General features: G+C 38.7%; 2 protein-coding genes across 2 annotated transcripts; one reads left to right on the top strand and one right to left on the bottom strand.

Moving 5' to 3' along the window:
- Window positions 1-3,701: 3,701 nt before the first annotated feature.
- LOC111230501 (serine/arginine-rich splicing factor 4-like) lies at window positions 3,702-10,791 on the bottom strand. Its single transcript, XM_022757254.1, has 6 exons — window positions 10,600-10,791; window positions 8,787-8,926; window positions 6,554-6,660; window positions 5,799-6,016; window positions 5,425-5,502; window positions 3,702-4,288 (listed from the first exon to the last, which is right to left on the bottom strand). Exons 1-6 carry the CDS (start codon window positions 10,704-10,706, stop codon window positions 3,799-3,801), a joined length of 1,140 nt encoding a protein of 379 aa, XP_022612975.1. The 5' UTR covers window positions 10,707-10,791; the 3' UTR covers window positions 3,702-3,798.
- A 570-nt stretch (window positions 10,792-11,361) lies between these two features.
- LOC111230499 (XK-related protein 8-like) lies at window positions 11,362-14,752 on the top strand. Its single transcript, XM_022757252.1, has 3 exons — window positions 11,362-11,950; window positions 13,119-13,306; window positions 13,499-14,752. Exons 1-3 carry the CDS (start codon window positions 11,613-11,615, stop codon window positions 14,230-14,232), a joined length of 1,260 nt encoding a protein of 419 aa, XP_022612973.1. The 5' UTR covers window positions 11,362-11,612; the 3' UTR covers window positions 14,233-14,752.

Genomic DNA, 14,752 nt, shown 5'->3' with positions numbered 1-14,752 from the left:
AAAAACGTCATAGTATAGTAAGGCATAAAAAGTCATAGTATAGTAAGGTATAAAAATTCATAAAAAGTCATAGTATAGTAAGGCATGAAAATTTATTGAAAAAAGTCATAGTATAGTAAGGCATGAAAATTTATTAAAAAAAAGTCATAGTATAGTAAGGCATAACAAGTCATAAAAAGTCATAGTATAGTAAGGCATGAAAATGTATAAAAAAAGTCATAGTATAGTAAGGAATAAAAAGTAATAAAAACGTCATTGTATAGTAAGGCATGAAAATTTATTAAAAAAAAGTCATAGTATAGTAAGGCATAAAAAGTCATAAAAAGTCATAGTATAGTAAGGCATGAAAATGTATAAAAAAAGTCATAGTATAGTAAGGAATAAAAAGTAATAAAAACGTCATTGTATAGTAAGGCATGAAAATTTATTAAAAAAAAGTCATAGTATAGTAAGGCATAAAAATTCATAAAAAGTCATAGTATAGTAAGGCATGAAAATTTATGAAAAAAAGTCATAGTATAGTAAGGCATAAAAAGTCATAGTATAGTAAGGCATAAAAAGTCATAAAAAGTCATAGTATAGTAAGGCATAAAAAGTCATAGTATAGTAAGGTATAAAAATTCAGAAAAGGTCACAGTATAGTAAGGCATAAAAATTCATAAAAAGTCATAGTATAGTAAGGCATGAAAATTTATAAAAAAAAAAGTCATAGTATAGTAAGGCATAAAAAGTCATAAAAAGTCATAGTATAGTAAGGTATAAAAATTCATAAAAAGTCATAGTATAGTAAGGCGTGAAAATTTATAAAAAAAAGTCATAGTATAGTAAGGCATAAAAAGTCATAGTATAGTAAGGCATAAAAAGTCATAGTATAGTAAGGCATATAAATTCATAAAAAGTCATTGTATAGTAAGGAATAAAAAGTAATAAAAACGTCATAGTATAGTAAGGCATAAAAAGTCATAAAAACGTCATATTATAGTAAGGCATAAAAAGTCATAAAGTCATAATAAAGTAAGTACTTAAAAGTCATAGTATAGTATGGCATAAAAAGTCACAAAACAGTAAGTCCTTAAAAGTCATAGTATAAGCATAAAAGACATGAAAAGTCATAATACAGTAAGGCATACAAAGTTATACAAGTCATATTACAGTAAGGCATAAGAAGTCATAAAAAGTCATACTATAGTGAGCATAAAAAGTCATAATAAAGTAAGTCCTTAAAAGTCATAGTATAATAAGGTATAAAAAGTCATAGTATAGTAAGGCATAAAAGCCATGAAGTCATAGTATAGTAAGGCATAAGAAGTAATAAAAACATCATAGTATAGTAAGGCATAAAAAGTCATAAAAACTTCATAATATAGTAAGGCATAAAAAGTCATAGTATAGTAAGGCATAAAAATTCATAAAAAGTCATAGTATAGTAAGGCGTGAAAATTTATTAAAAAAAGTCATAGTATAGTAAGGCATAAAAAGTCATAAAAAGTCATTGTATAGTAAGGCATAAAAAGTCATAGTATAGTAAGGCATAAAAAGTCATAAAAAGTCATAGTATAGTAAGGCATAAAAATTCATAAAAATTCATAGTATAGTAAGGCATGAAAATTTATAAAAAAAAGTCATAGTATAGTAAGGCATAAAAAGTCATAGTATAGTAAGGCATAAAAAGTCATAGTATAGTAAGGCATATAAATTCATAAAAAGTCATTGTATAGTAAGGAATAAAAAGTAATAAAAACGTCATAGTATAGTAAGGCATAAAAAGTCATAAAAACGTCATATTATAGTAAGGCATAAAAAGTCATAAAGTCATAATAAAGTAAGTACTTAAAAGTCATAGTATAGTATGGCATAAAAAGTCACAAAACAGTAAGTCCTTAAAAGTCATAGTATAAGCATAAAAGACATGAAAAGTCATAATACAGTAAGGCATACAAAGTTATACAAGTCATATTACAGTAAGGCATAAGAAGTCATAAAAAGTCATACTATAGTGAGCATAAAAAGTCATAATAAGGTAAGTCCTTAAAAGTCATAGTATAATAAGGTATAAAAAGTCATAGTATAGTAAGGCATAAAAACTCAAAAAAAGTCATAGTATAGTAAGGCATAAAAAGTCATAGAATGGTAAGGCAAAAAGTCATAATATAGTAAGGATAAAAAGTCATACTAAAGAAAGTGCTCAAAAGTCATAGTATAGTAAGGCATAAAAAGTCATAGTATAGTAAGGCATAAAAAGTCATATCATAGTAAGGCAGAAAAATTCATAAAAAGTTATAATATAGTAAGGCATGAAAAGTCATAAAAAGGTCATAGTATAGTAAGGCATAAGAAGTCATAAAAACGTCATAGTATAATAAGGCATAAAAAGTCATAAAAAGTCATAGTATAGTAAGGCATAAAAACTCAAAAAAAGTCATAGTATAGTAAGGCATAAAAAGTCATAGAATGGTAAGGCAAAAAGTCATAATATAGTAAGGATAAAAAGTCATACTAAAGAAAGTGCTCAAAAGTCATAGTATAGTAAGGCATAAAAAGTCATAGTATAGTAAGGCATAAAAAGTCATATCATAGTAAGGCAGAAAAATTCATAAAAAGTTATAATATAGTAAGGCATGAAAAGTCATAAAAAGGTCATAGTATAGTAAGGCATAAAAATTCATAAAAAGTTATAGTATAATAAGGCATGAAAGGTCATAGTATAGTGCAGGATAAAATGTCATAGTATAGTTAGGCATGAAAAGTCATAGGCATTTAAAATTATAAAAACTCATAGTATAGTATGGCATGAAAAGTTGTCGTATAGTATAGTACAAAAATTCATAGCATATTGAGGTATTAAAAGTCATGAAAAGTAATAATATATTAAGGCATAATAAGTCATAGTATAGTATGGTAATGTTATAGTATAGTAAGTTATAAAAGTTGTAGTATTGTCTAAACAGTCACAGTATAAGTCATTAAAAAGTCAGCATGTCATAAAAATACTTAGTACAGTAGGTCATAAAAACTCATACTAAGTCATAAGTCATAGTAAAGTACTACTACCCTGAAGATAAACCCATTTCCTCTTTAGCGGCTCCACTTACTACAAAATCGGAGACATAGCCTCCTGGGGGACATGGGAATGATCTTATATGACTTCACTCCAAACACAGTGCGAACGTTCACTAAAATATTCCTAGGAAGAATTCTGTCCTCCCAAAATATTGCATTTCATTTCTTATCAATATGCAAAAAAAAGTTTGTTAGCCTGTCTCAAAGTTGTTGCCATGGTCACAGCTTGTCTAAGTTAAGTCAACATGTCTCCCTCCCCGACATTGAATCTGATCCCAGAACAAACACACACAGACATCCCAAGACAAATCCAGAACAGGCATTTTTAATCAGAAATAAAATGATACAAGGATTTCACAGAGGTGAGGAGATGTTTGAACATGTTCCCACCAGCACACTGACAAACAGTGTGCGTCTACATTTGATTAAAAAAAGTCTAAGACACAGACCATACCATCATTTCAACTTATAAAACTGAGATTGCACCCTGTTATTTTACAAGCACCTCCATACGACACAGCGCTAATGAAAAAACCTGCTCGTCAAAAGTCAAATGAAATGGAGAAGCATGTGCATAAAAGACATCGAGCTCGAGTGCCTGGTTTTCTACAGCTAGTTATCAAAAACAGGGGGGGGGGGGGGGGGGCAGTGTTGTGGGGTCTGGGGAATGTAAGTCAAGGACGTGGGGAGGGGGGGCAATTGGGATAAGGGCTCATGACAAACAGTCCAAAATGTGAACTAGGAGCGGGAACGAGAGCGAGAACGAGACTGGGAGCGGGATTTGGAACGGGACTCTGACCGTGAGGCAGACCTGGAGTGGGAGCGGGCTTTGGCAGGTGAAGGGGAACGGGATTTGGATTTGGACTTGGATTTAGACCTGGCTCTGGATTTGGACTCAGCGGGGCTGCGGGAGCGAGAGCGAGAGCCCCTCTCTGGCTCGCCTCCCTCGTCGTCACTCTTTGGCTGCTCGCGGCCCTTTGAGCCAGACTTCCTGGAGCGATCCTTAATCCCTGATCTAGAACGAGACCTGGAGCGAGAGCGAGACCTGGACCTGGAGTCGTCCTTCTTGCCCTTCTTCCCTTCTTTCTTGATCTTTTTGCTCTTGGGGCTGCGGCTCCTGCTGCGGTCTTTGCTCTTCTGGGCGCCGTTGCTGCGCTCCTCCTCCTCCTTCTTGCTCTTGCCCTTGTTCTTCTTGCTACGAGATCGGCTGCGGGAGCGAGACGCCGCCCTGCGGGAAAAAAACAGAACCACGTGTTAGTTTCATTCCTTTTTTGATCAACTACATTATAACGAAGAAACAACCACTTCAGAAAACTTTGAAATCATTTCCACTACTACCATGGGTGCAACTATAAATCCAATTTTATCACCTAAAGAAATTACAACTGTTGTTGATGAGAGAAAAGGACAATGTCAGAATTGATCAAGGATCAGATGAGCACCTGGACAACGTGTGTTTTCACAGAGTGCTGGGACTGCCTGACAAATTTAATTAAAAGAGAAGGTTAAACATCTGGTATTGGCCAGATGTGACCAATCCAAGTTAAATCAATAACAATAGATATTTCTGAACTTAATAACTGTTTAATTAAAAACTCTTCACTTCAATCAACAAAAATCTGAATTCTTGTCACTTTCTGTGCCCAGCAATATTACTTAAAAATACCAGGTTGTTGTGTCAGTGGGTTTAGCTGCAGCAGACTGAAGTTGCACACGTAGCACACTGTTAGCTTCAGTAGCTAGGAGCCTCATCTCATAATGGAGGTTATTTTAACAAAAACTTAGATGAATCAGTTGTTTTTAATTGGTTAATCCATCCATCCATTTTCTGCTACTTATCCATTTCCAGGTGACGTTAACTTAATAATATCATCAGGAACTGTTATTTCTGCTGTGGAAGACTGAAGAAAATGTGATATAATAAATAATTTATTGTTCCTGCTGGTTTCCCATCATTCTTTGGTTGGTATGACTGTAAAAAAACAGGTGTTGAATTACACTCCAAGTTGTTTTAAAATTATGTTAAAAAGTCTTAAATTTCACTCAATGCTGCAGGAACTCTGTAAATGCAGCTTCTTTATCAGTGTCACTATAAAGTTCAGTTACATTCACTCAGTCACAACAGGAAGGTGACTCAGGTTCAATCCCAGACCTCATGTTACATTATATAAACAGTTCCTCACAGCGAGACATGCAGGTTTTATATCTTGGGAAAAGAGCAGTGGTGTCAGATTGAAGATCACTGTTGGCAGAAATCCTGAGTTGAAATGTTAGAACTGTTACCAGGGCAGAAAGAGACTGGTGCGTGTCCAGTAATACAACAGACCCCTGATCATATTCTCCCGGTGGAGGTTGGTTTCTCACCTGGAGTGGGAGCGGCTGCGGCTGCTGCTCTCACTGCGGCTGCGGCTCTTGCGAGACCTGCGGCTCCTGGAGCGAGACCTGAGAAAAACAGAAAGTTTAGTATTTACAGCAACAACCAGTCAGATGGCTCAGCATCCAACTGCAAAGGTGAACACTATACACCAGTTGGATGAGCATCCGCCCCATGTGTAGAGGCTACAGTCCTCGCTGCAGTCGGCCCCGGTTCGAGTCCCGCATCGGACAGCCCTTAGCTGCATGTCATTCCCCCTCTCTGCCTCCCCGTTTCCTGTCTCCCTACTGTACTATCAATAAAGGCACAAAAAGCCCCCCCCCCCAAAAAAGGAAACCAGGTGTGACTGCAGTAAGTCTCTCACCTGGAGCGGCTGCGACTGCGAGAATAAGAGCGGCGGCTGCGTCTGGCTCCAGGTCGATCCTCGATGAGCCGGATCTTTCTGCCGTTCACCTCTGTGCCGTCCAGCTTCTCCAGAGCTCTCTTCATGTCAGAGTAGAGCCTGAACTCAATCACCCCCTCGTTCCTCCGGCCTTTGTGGGTGTCAGCATAAGTCACCTCCCCTGCCTGTCTCATGTAGTCCTGCACAGACATGGAAACATAAGACAAGAGATAAGATATTTCTTTATTGGTCCTACACTTAGTCACATACTGCAAAATTACAATATCATACTTAAAAAGATAAATAAGTGGTATTATTAGTAGTAAATGATGACACCAATTGTCATGTTAAGCTAGGAAAAAAGAAATTAACCAAAATAATGTCGAACATGGAGAGTTGTAGCCCTTGTCATCAGAGCTCTGTGCTTGATTTTTACACATTAACTTGTTATTTTGTCTTTGTGTAAATTCTGTGTTTTTATTTTTTAAATTGTGAATATTTGTCAGCATTCAGTTTATCTATTTCAATATTTCTTGTTTTGGGAATTCAACATCAATTAAAAACAGCTCTGAATAATTGTGTCTGACACCATTAATCTAGTGAAACTGGTCTGACTACATTTTTCATTTCTTCAGAACTACACAGCAGACACGAGACTAAACTTGAGTTACCAGCTAAACATTATTTATGTCAAACAAAAAAAACTTATAGCAGTTACATAAGAAAAAGCTTCTTACCTTCAAGTCCTGCCAGCTGCAGCGGCTGGAAAGATTCTCAACAATGAGCCGATAATCTGTCCTTATAGGTGGACCATATCTGTCTCTTCCCCAGCGCCCATATCCACCTTTCAAGGTAACAAGGAAAGAACAGGAGAAATGAGGACCAGAGAGAAACTGAGCTGATGCAGTTCAACTAAACTCCAAGCTACACGCTACGAAATATCTCAATATTCTCTTTGGGAAAAGGAAACAAAAAAGGGGAAAGAAAAAGGTGAAAAAAACTTACAAAAAGAAAAAACAAAATTCATTAAAACCTCTTTAAAAAAAAAACAAAAAAACAAAAAAACCTAATTATTTATTTATTCCTACAAGCTGACAAGCTTTATTTAAAAGCCTAGACCTAAACAACACAATTTTAGCTTATTAAAATTTTGGTAAAAGTTCAATAGGCCTATTTTCTAAATAAGAAAAAAACAACTCAAATTCAAAAACATAACTGATGGAGGAAGTACTTACGGTGAACTAAATCAAGTTTCTAAGCTATCCTATCTAAAAACATTTCACTGTTACAAAACATGTTCTGTTTTCAGGCACCTATAAGAGCTGAACCCACATCTGTTCCTAACCCCATGGCATCCTCACCACCCGGCCTGGGCCTAATGGGAAAAGCGGTCTTCATTCACAATGGCTCCCTTTTTTGGTCTGCCCAGGGGCCCAGAATGGTCAAACCACACTCTTGGAAAGGGGGGACACCATGGCCAGCAATAGGGGCAGGCAGTCAGCAAAGGACTCTTTCAATTAAAACATTGAGGTTCTTTGTTAAATCTTTACCTTTAAATTGACAGTCATTTTAAATAAAATAAAAAACGGAATAAGACATCAATAGATTACAAGATATTTGACAATCAGAGTTATTTTTACAATATTCAAATTAAGACAGTTATATTCCTTTCCATCACTAAGCCATTTCCCCATCACATATTCACATGTAGCTGCATTATAAGTTTGTCAATCCATCATAAGGAAACCCAAGATTTGTCAAGTCATTGGTGGCTCTGGTGCACACAAGTTTAATCATTAGTACTGATAGGGAAACCTCCTCCCTCACCTGGAGAGAGAACTGCTCAGTGAGTGCTGCTCGTACTCTGTTGGCTCCGCTATTAACAAAACAATATGAAACAGAGTGCTGCTCTGGAGTGACCTATCAGGAAACTGAGACACGCCTATATGTTAAACAGGCCGTCAAAAAAAACCTGAAGCTGTGTTGAGACCAGAAGAATAACAGCAAATACTAATGAGATTAAGACTGGGGATGTGGATGGGTGTGTGCAGCTCAGAGACAATGGAAAACTGAAATGAAAACAACCATGTGTCATTGAAAGATGTGCAAATTAACCTGGATGATTGACTTGAGTCATCAGGGATGCAGTTAGAGATACTAGTACAGCTGGACAAGACAGACATTAAATGTTACTTGATACTTATTTTCTACTTCATGGCACACTGTATAGTTATATAATAACATGACTAATTTTATGCCCTAGCTGTAGCCTGGATCCAGGCCTTTCAGTTACTGACCACATATTTTTTTCATCAAATCGGCTGTTACCTATATCAGCATTTAAACATTGGCTGACATGGACACAGGTGTTGATATTTCTATGATAATTTAATGTTGATCAAAAAGGCATTACTCGATATACAAGACTGTCTTTAATCCAAATATCACGTGTCTATATTATACACCTATATATAACAATAGAACCAGGACAAACTGCAACAACTACTAAATCCTTAAATCTTTTCTTATATTTGAATGTGTACAGAAGTGCCTCTTCCATTTGTATGTTATTGTATATAGTATTTCTAATTTATCTTATTTATTCTAGATTCAAGTTCTATTCTTATTTTATTTCTTTGTTACGTTTGTCCACTTGTGCTGCTGGGTCACTTTGAATTTCTCTGCAGGGGATCATCATCATCAAGGTACATCTTATATTATTTTTTTGGTTAATCTTGTCCTGTATCAAAACATCCTTCAGCTCTAGGAACCGTCTACAGCATCAAATGTTTCTTCCGGACGATTCACCACAAACACCAGGATATAAATTGAATGCACATCAGCCACCAAGGACAAGCTTTAAAATTTTGCCCCTTTGAAATTTAGATCAATGATTCCCTGTAATGAATGAAATTCCTCAATGACATTAATTCAAGTGAAATAAAAACAAACACTCTTCTGGACACTTACTCCGTCCACCATAGCCTCCATCACGACGAGGTCCCTTGGTGTGTTCCACAATGACCCGTTCTCCACACAACTCTTTGCCGTTCAGGTCATACACAGCGTCGTCTGCGTCACGGGGGTCATCAAACTCAACAAACCCATACCTGCAGAGGGGAGGAGGACGTGTTTTTTTTCACCTGGTACAACAAAAGATTGTGATGATGTTCATAATCAAACACATAGTGCCGATCAGAGGTTTATAAACCTTACACACACGCACTCATGTTGTCTACAACAATAGCCAATAGTCATAAAAATGTTGATGCATTGGCGACTGATACGGTGACAACTATATAGGTCTTATATACACGTGACTTTGTTTGGAAGATGGAACATTACGCCTATTCAGACTGATTTTGTGTGGTGTGAGAATATTGTTAGTTCGATGATCCGATGAACAATTAATTTGGAAGTCATCAAAAATCAAATAATTTGAGTTACTTACAACCAAAAACCTTCTTTGTCTTCCATCATTTAAACTGAAACTCTTTGGTTTTGGTCTGCTAGTAATTCAAAGCAAGCTAACTGAATATGTTCAATTTGGGCTTCAATGGGTCTAACAGATTTCTGATATTTAAGAGGCCAAATGACTTATTGCGAAAGTAATAGAGCATTAACTAAATTTTGACTAGACCTGCAACTGAAGATGATTACCAACTTCTCATTTCAGGCCCCTTCAAATAAATGCAGAAGTTAACATCAGACCATTATAACAGGAAGGCTTTGCATGTAGCCATAACTCTCCTTTACAACAACACAAACATTAACAGTAGAAAGTACCTACAATCTTCAGTTTTTACACATGTGACTTTGTTTGGAAGCTGGAACATTACATCTTATAATCACATTGATTTTGTGAGAAAAAAATAAATGTTAGAAAGCTGTTGTAAAGCTCAAGTGGCTTGTACAAACAGACACATGTAAAAAGCTAGTTTGATGATAGTACTAAAAACAAGAGGATTAATTGAATAATTAATTTGGAGGTCATCAGAAATTGAATAATTTGAGTTATATTCAAGCCAAACAAAAAGTTCCAGTTTCTCTCCCTTGAGTAAATGCAGTTCTTCTTTGTCTTCCATCATTTCAACTGAAACTCTTTGGTTTTGGCCTGGTGGTAATGCAGAGATCACTAACCGAACATGTCCAGCTCAGGCTTTAAGAAGTCTTTCACAGATTTCTGATATTTCACAGACCAAACAATTCATCGAGGAAGTAATCAGACCACTCGATGTAATAAGCATAGACCAAATTCATTTTATTATCGACTTCTAACTGCAGGCCTCTAAATAAATGCAGAAGCTAACCGACAAACAGGTGTAACAGGAAGGCTGTGCACGTAGCTAACTGTTTAACTACAACAACAGACGCACGGTAACAGTAAAAAGTACCAGCAATCCAGTCTTTACACATGGGTGTGGGTAAGCTTACATTTATTTAGATAACGGTTGGCTTGTAGTACACACAACCGCCTGTGACATTGCCACGTCTAACATTAGCCAACCATTGCTAACCGTGGTCGAGACAGGGCAAGAATCATACTAAAAGCCCGCCAACACCGATTTATAATTTCGAATAATGTAGAGTTAACGATCACGTATGTAAAACTGATACCTCGCCGCACATTAAACCACATTTTCGAAGGCTCTGGTTGGTTAATGTTGCAGTAGCATGCTAGGCCCGCTGCAGTCAACAAGGCCCGGGCTGCATGTTGTGTTCACGGCGCGGCCCATGCGGACGTTAGCTTCAACAAGACACGGATAAAGGGCTTCGACCTTACCCGTTCTTCAGGTCGACTTCCAGAATCTTCCCGTAGCCTTTAAAGAACCTCTCCACGTCCTTTTCTCTGGCTCTGTAGCTCAGCCTTCCGATATACACCCGCGACATCGTGTTAGCTTGTGTGCTACCGAAGTGTGGACTCCGACCAAAACCAAGCGAGCACACAGGGGAGGCGCGAGGCTTCGGAGGCACATACACGCGCTCCTGTGATACAATAGGCCGCGACCGCAGGGGGCGTGGCTTCTGTACACTACGATTCTGTGGCCTGAGTTTAGTCTCTCAGGCAGCAGCTCCCATTGTCTGTATCTGTCCACCAGTCAGTGCTGAGATTATTTTAAAAATTATGTTAAAATTTCTTTTATAATGATCTTTAAAAATGATTTTGATTGTTTTAATTAAGGAACATTAAATATTCACATATGAAGCTAAAACTTTTTCATTTTTGGCATTTTTTTTCTTGAAAAAACTCTTAAACGATCAGTTGATGATCAAACTTTGCTTCTGTTTTCAGCTCTAAAACCCACATATGTTCAGTTTACTGTGCTGTGGAACCAAAAATAGCAAATATTGACAATCGAGAAGCTGGAATTATCATATATTTTCTGAATAGTTGATTAATCGACTAACCGTTTAAGTTTTCAATATGTGGAGATCTTTAAATATTAAAACCTTCCCATCCCGCACTTTGCGACGCGTCCGTATACGTATAAACCGCGGTGGGCGGGGTTAACAACTGCTCAGTACGGATCATTACAAACACACCATCTGCTCGCTCCTATGGCAGTTACTATTAACTTTTCAGGCGAACGCTTTCCCCACAAACAATGTCTGCCGCGGTTTGATGGTGGTTTGATGGAGTGAGATGACGCTGTTTTGGAAATGTGAAAGTTTAAATAACTTTTTCCTTCAATGGGTTGAAGTATGTGGAGTCGCTTTGGGAGGGAAATAACGGTGCACGTCGTTAGCTGACTGTTAGCTTCTCAGCAACAGGTTTACCGGTTGACCAGCTAGTTAATGGGCTCGGTCATGGAGCGCGCTTCTTTCTCTGAATATTCCTGGATCGACTTCATCTTCTCTGTGATCGGAGTCTGTACCTTCCTCGTAGACTGGGGCTCGGACATTTGGGTGGCCACCGAGTTTTACAGCCGCGGGGACTTCTTCTGGTTCGGGGTGCTGGTTGGCCTCATGGTCCTGTCCTCGGTCGTGGTCCAGATGTTCAGCTGGTTCTGGTTCAAGTACGACCGAGAGCTGCCGGGCTTCAGAGCTCAGACCGGATCAGGGACCGTGCTGTTCGGGGACCAAATGAAGCTCTCCTGCCTGTTACATGTGCTGCAGCTGGGCTTCCTCTGCAGGTAGCCCGGCCACTGATGAACCTCTGATATCAGCCAAAAATAAATCCAGATTTAAAACAGATAATCAGTCGATTTGTTGACTATTAACTTGTATTGTAGTTTAAACTCTTACGCTTTGATTCTACAGTGGTTTCTCAATATGTGGAAAGTGTTTCACCACCAAGTTGCATGAAAACAACTGATGACCCAGTTTAACCTCGACCGAGATCATGTTTTCTAAACACATCTCCAGGGTTGCAAATAATCATTATTTCTTATTACCAATAATCAGCTGATTATGTTCTCTATGAATCACCAAGTTCATAAAATGTTAGTAAAGAGTGAAAAAGACTCATGATAATGTGATTTCTGATGTCATCAAATGTCTTGTTTTGTTTGACAGAGTCCAGAACTCAGAGATTTTCAGTTTCTTATCACATGACACAAAGAGAACAGTTATGAAGCTTAAACTGTGATTTTTCTTTTTGGCATTTATTCTTTAAAAAAGTCCTATAATGATTATTATTATTAGTGATTATTTTTCTCTAGATGTTGTACATGGAATACCATTTTAAAACAATATGAAATATATAAATAAATGAGTAAATACAGCTATGTAATATATCGTGAAATAGAATTATCTATTCATTCATAAAGCTATGTACTTATTTATTGACCTACTTATATATTTTATTCACATTTATTTCTACATTTCTACATTTATTACCTAATTTTTTTTTCAGGATTTATTTTATAGCTGTATTTATTTATTTAATATTGATTAAAAAGGCATTCCATAGTTGCAGCTCTAAAGTCCAGGCATAAGTTTTATTACAGCTTCACTGCAGGGGAATTTTTCTCTCTCTACTTACTGATTAAAAACTGAATATTTGAACATTATCTCATGCAAACAAGCAAATAATAACATTTGACAGGTGCTGTGATCATAAATAAAGCTGTGGTGTAAGAACGAGTAAATCCAGTTTCTCAGAAGAGAACTGAAAGTTTAAAATGCACAAATAATGAGTTATTGAGGTGTGAAAATATGAGAGGCATGAGTCAGTCACTTAATACTTCATGCCAGTTGCTTCTTTTCTTTGTAAAAGATGTTTAGCTGCTTGGATCTGGTGTGTGTGTGTGTGTGTGTGTGTGTCATGTAACAGCTGTTCTCTGACATTTATCCACTCAGGCACATCTCTGCCATTCGTCAAGGCTTCAGGGTGTGGTGGCGTAAAGAGAAAGGCTCTGAGTACGCCGTGTACTTGACACATGACCTGAGCATGCTCAGACTCATCGAGACGTTCTGCGAGAGCGCCCCTCAGCTCACTCTCATGATCTATGTCATGCTGCGCACCAACAAGGCCCAGACTGTTCAGTGTGAGTTCCTCCTCTCTTCAGTTACTTCCTCCACACCACAAAAACCAAAGAGTGTTGTCTGTGTGACTCACAGGTAGCTACAGGTTGAAGTCACGCTATCAGGGTGACTGGAAGTGGTGACAGCCCACCACAGTTGTGTGGTGTGTTCACTTCTTCTTGTTGCTTCACTGATGTTAACTTCTGTTTTTACAGTTGTGAGCGTCGTTGCGTCGACCACCTCCATCGCCTGGATGGTGGTGGACTACCACCGCTCCCTGCGCTCCTTCCTCCCGGACAAAGCCAAGCAGGGCTGGTGTTCCTCTCTGATCTACTTCCTGTGGAACCTGCTGCTAATCTCTCCACGTGTGGCGGCCGTCGCCCTGTTCGCCTCTGTCCTGCGCGGGTACGTCGCCGCCCACTTCCTGCTGCTGTGGTTTGTCTTTGTGTTATGGGCGTGGCGACAGAGGACTTGCTTCATGGACAGCATGGGGGGGGAGTGGCTCTACCGGGCCACGGTGGGGCTCATCTGGTACTTCAGCTGGTTTAATGTGGCGGAGGGTCGGACCAGGGGGAGGAGCCTGATCTACCATTCCTTCATCGCCACTGATGGACTGATCCTGCTGGTGACCTGGTGGTTCTACAGAGACCCGGTCCAGACTGAGTCCTACGCCATCGCTCTCATCATCACTCTACCTCTCTCCTACCTCGTGGGCCTGCTTTTCAAAGCCCTCTACTACTGCTGCTTTCACCCCAAACTGTGGAGGCCCCTGGCGAGGGACCCAGGACTGCCCGACGATCTGCCCGACGCAGAAGTGTCCATCAGAGACCTTTCCCTTCCAGAGCGCGCCCTGTCCTCCCAGCTCCTCAACAAACGCATGGCCCGCCACGCTACTCACTTTTACTCAGAGCAGAGCGTCATCACACAGACTGACAACACTAGACTGTGACGTCTGTGTCACACAGCCAGCTGTGTTCTGCTGATACATGTTAGTGTGTGGTGGTGATGGAGTTCTGTCCGTCTCCATCAGTCCAACTCTATAGCCTGTTCTACGGTGGCCCAAGAGGTCAAACGCGCCGCAGCGGCCTGAAACACGAGCTGCAAATTCAGAAATGCTGCAGATTCAAAAACACATGAAACTCAAGAACAGAAACAAGCTACAGGAAGTTAAAACAAAACAAAACAAACACGCTGCAAAAACAGAAACCATGCAGCAACAAGAAAACATGAACCTCCAAAACTAATGCAACAGAAAAGACGCTGAATATCCAGACAACACTACGTCAGACCTCCAGGCCTCCAGAGGGAGCTCTCAGTGAAACACACATAGGCTGGATGTAAGCTAATGCTAACGCTAACACTTGCTACGTTTTCTGTTGCTCTTCTATGATATAAAAAAGAACACAAACCTTTTTATGTCGCCTCTTCTTTTCTCCCATCATCCTCTCTTGTTTGGTCTAAGGTCAAAG

This window comes from Seriola dumerili, unplaced genomic scaffold, assembly GCF_002260705.1.
Source record: "Seriola dumerili isolate Sdu_G_001 unplaced genomic scaffold, Sdu_1.0 BDQW01000273.1, whole genome shotgun sequence".
In the NCBI taxonomy this organism is placed as follows: domain Eukaryota; kingdom Metazoa; phylum Chordata; class Actinopteri; order Carangiformes; family Carangidae; genus Seriola; species Seriola dumerili.
The sequence above is the reverse complement of the archived record's forward strand: the minus strand, read 5'-3'. Positions and strand labels throughout refer to the sequence as shown.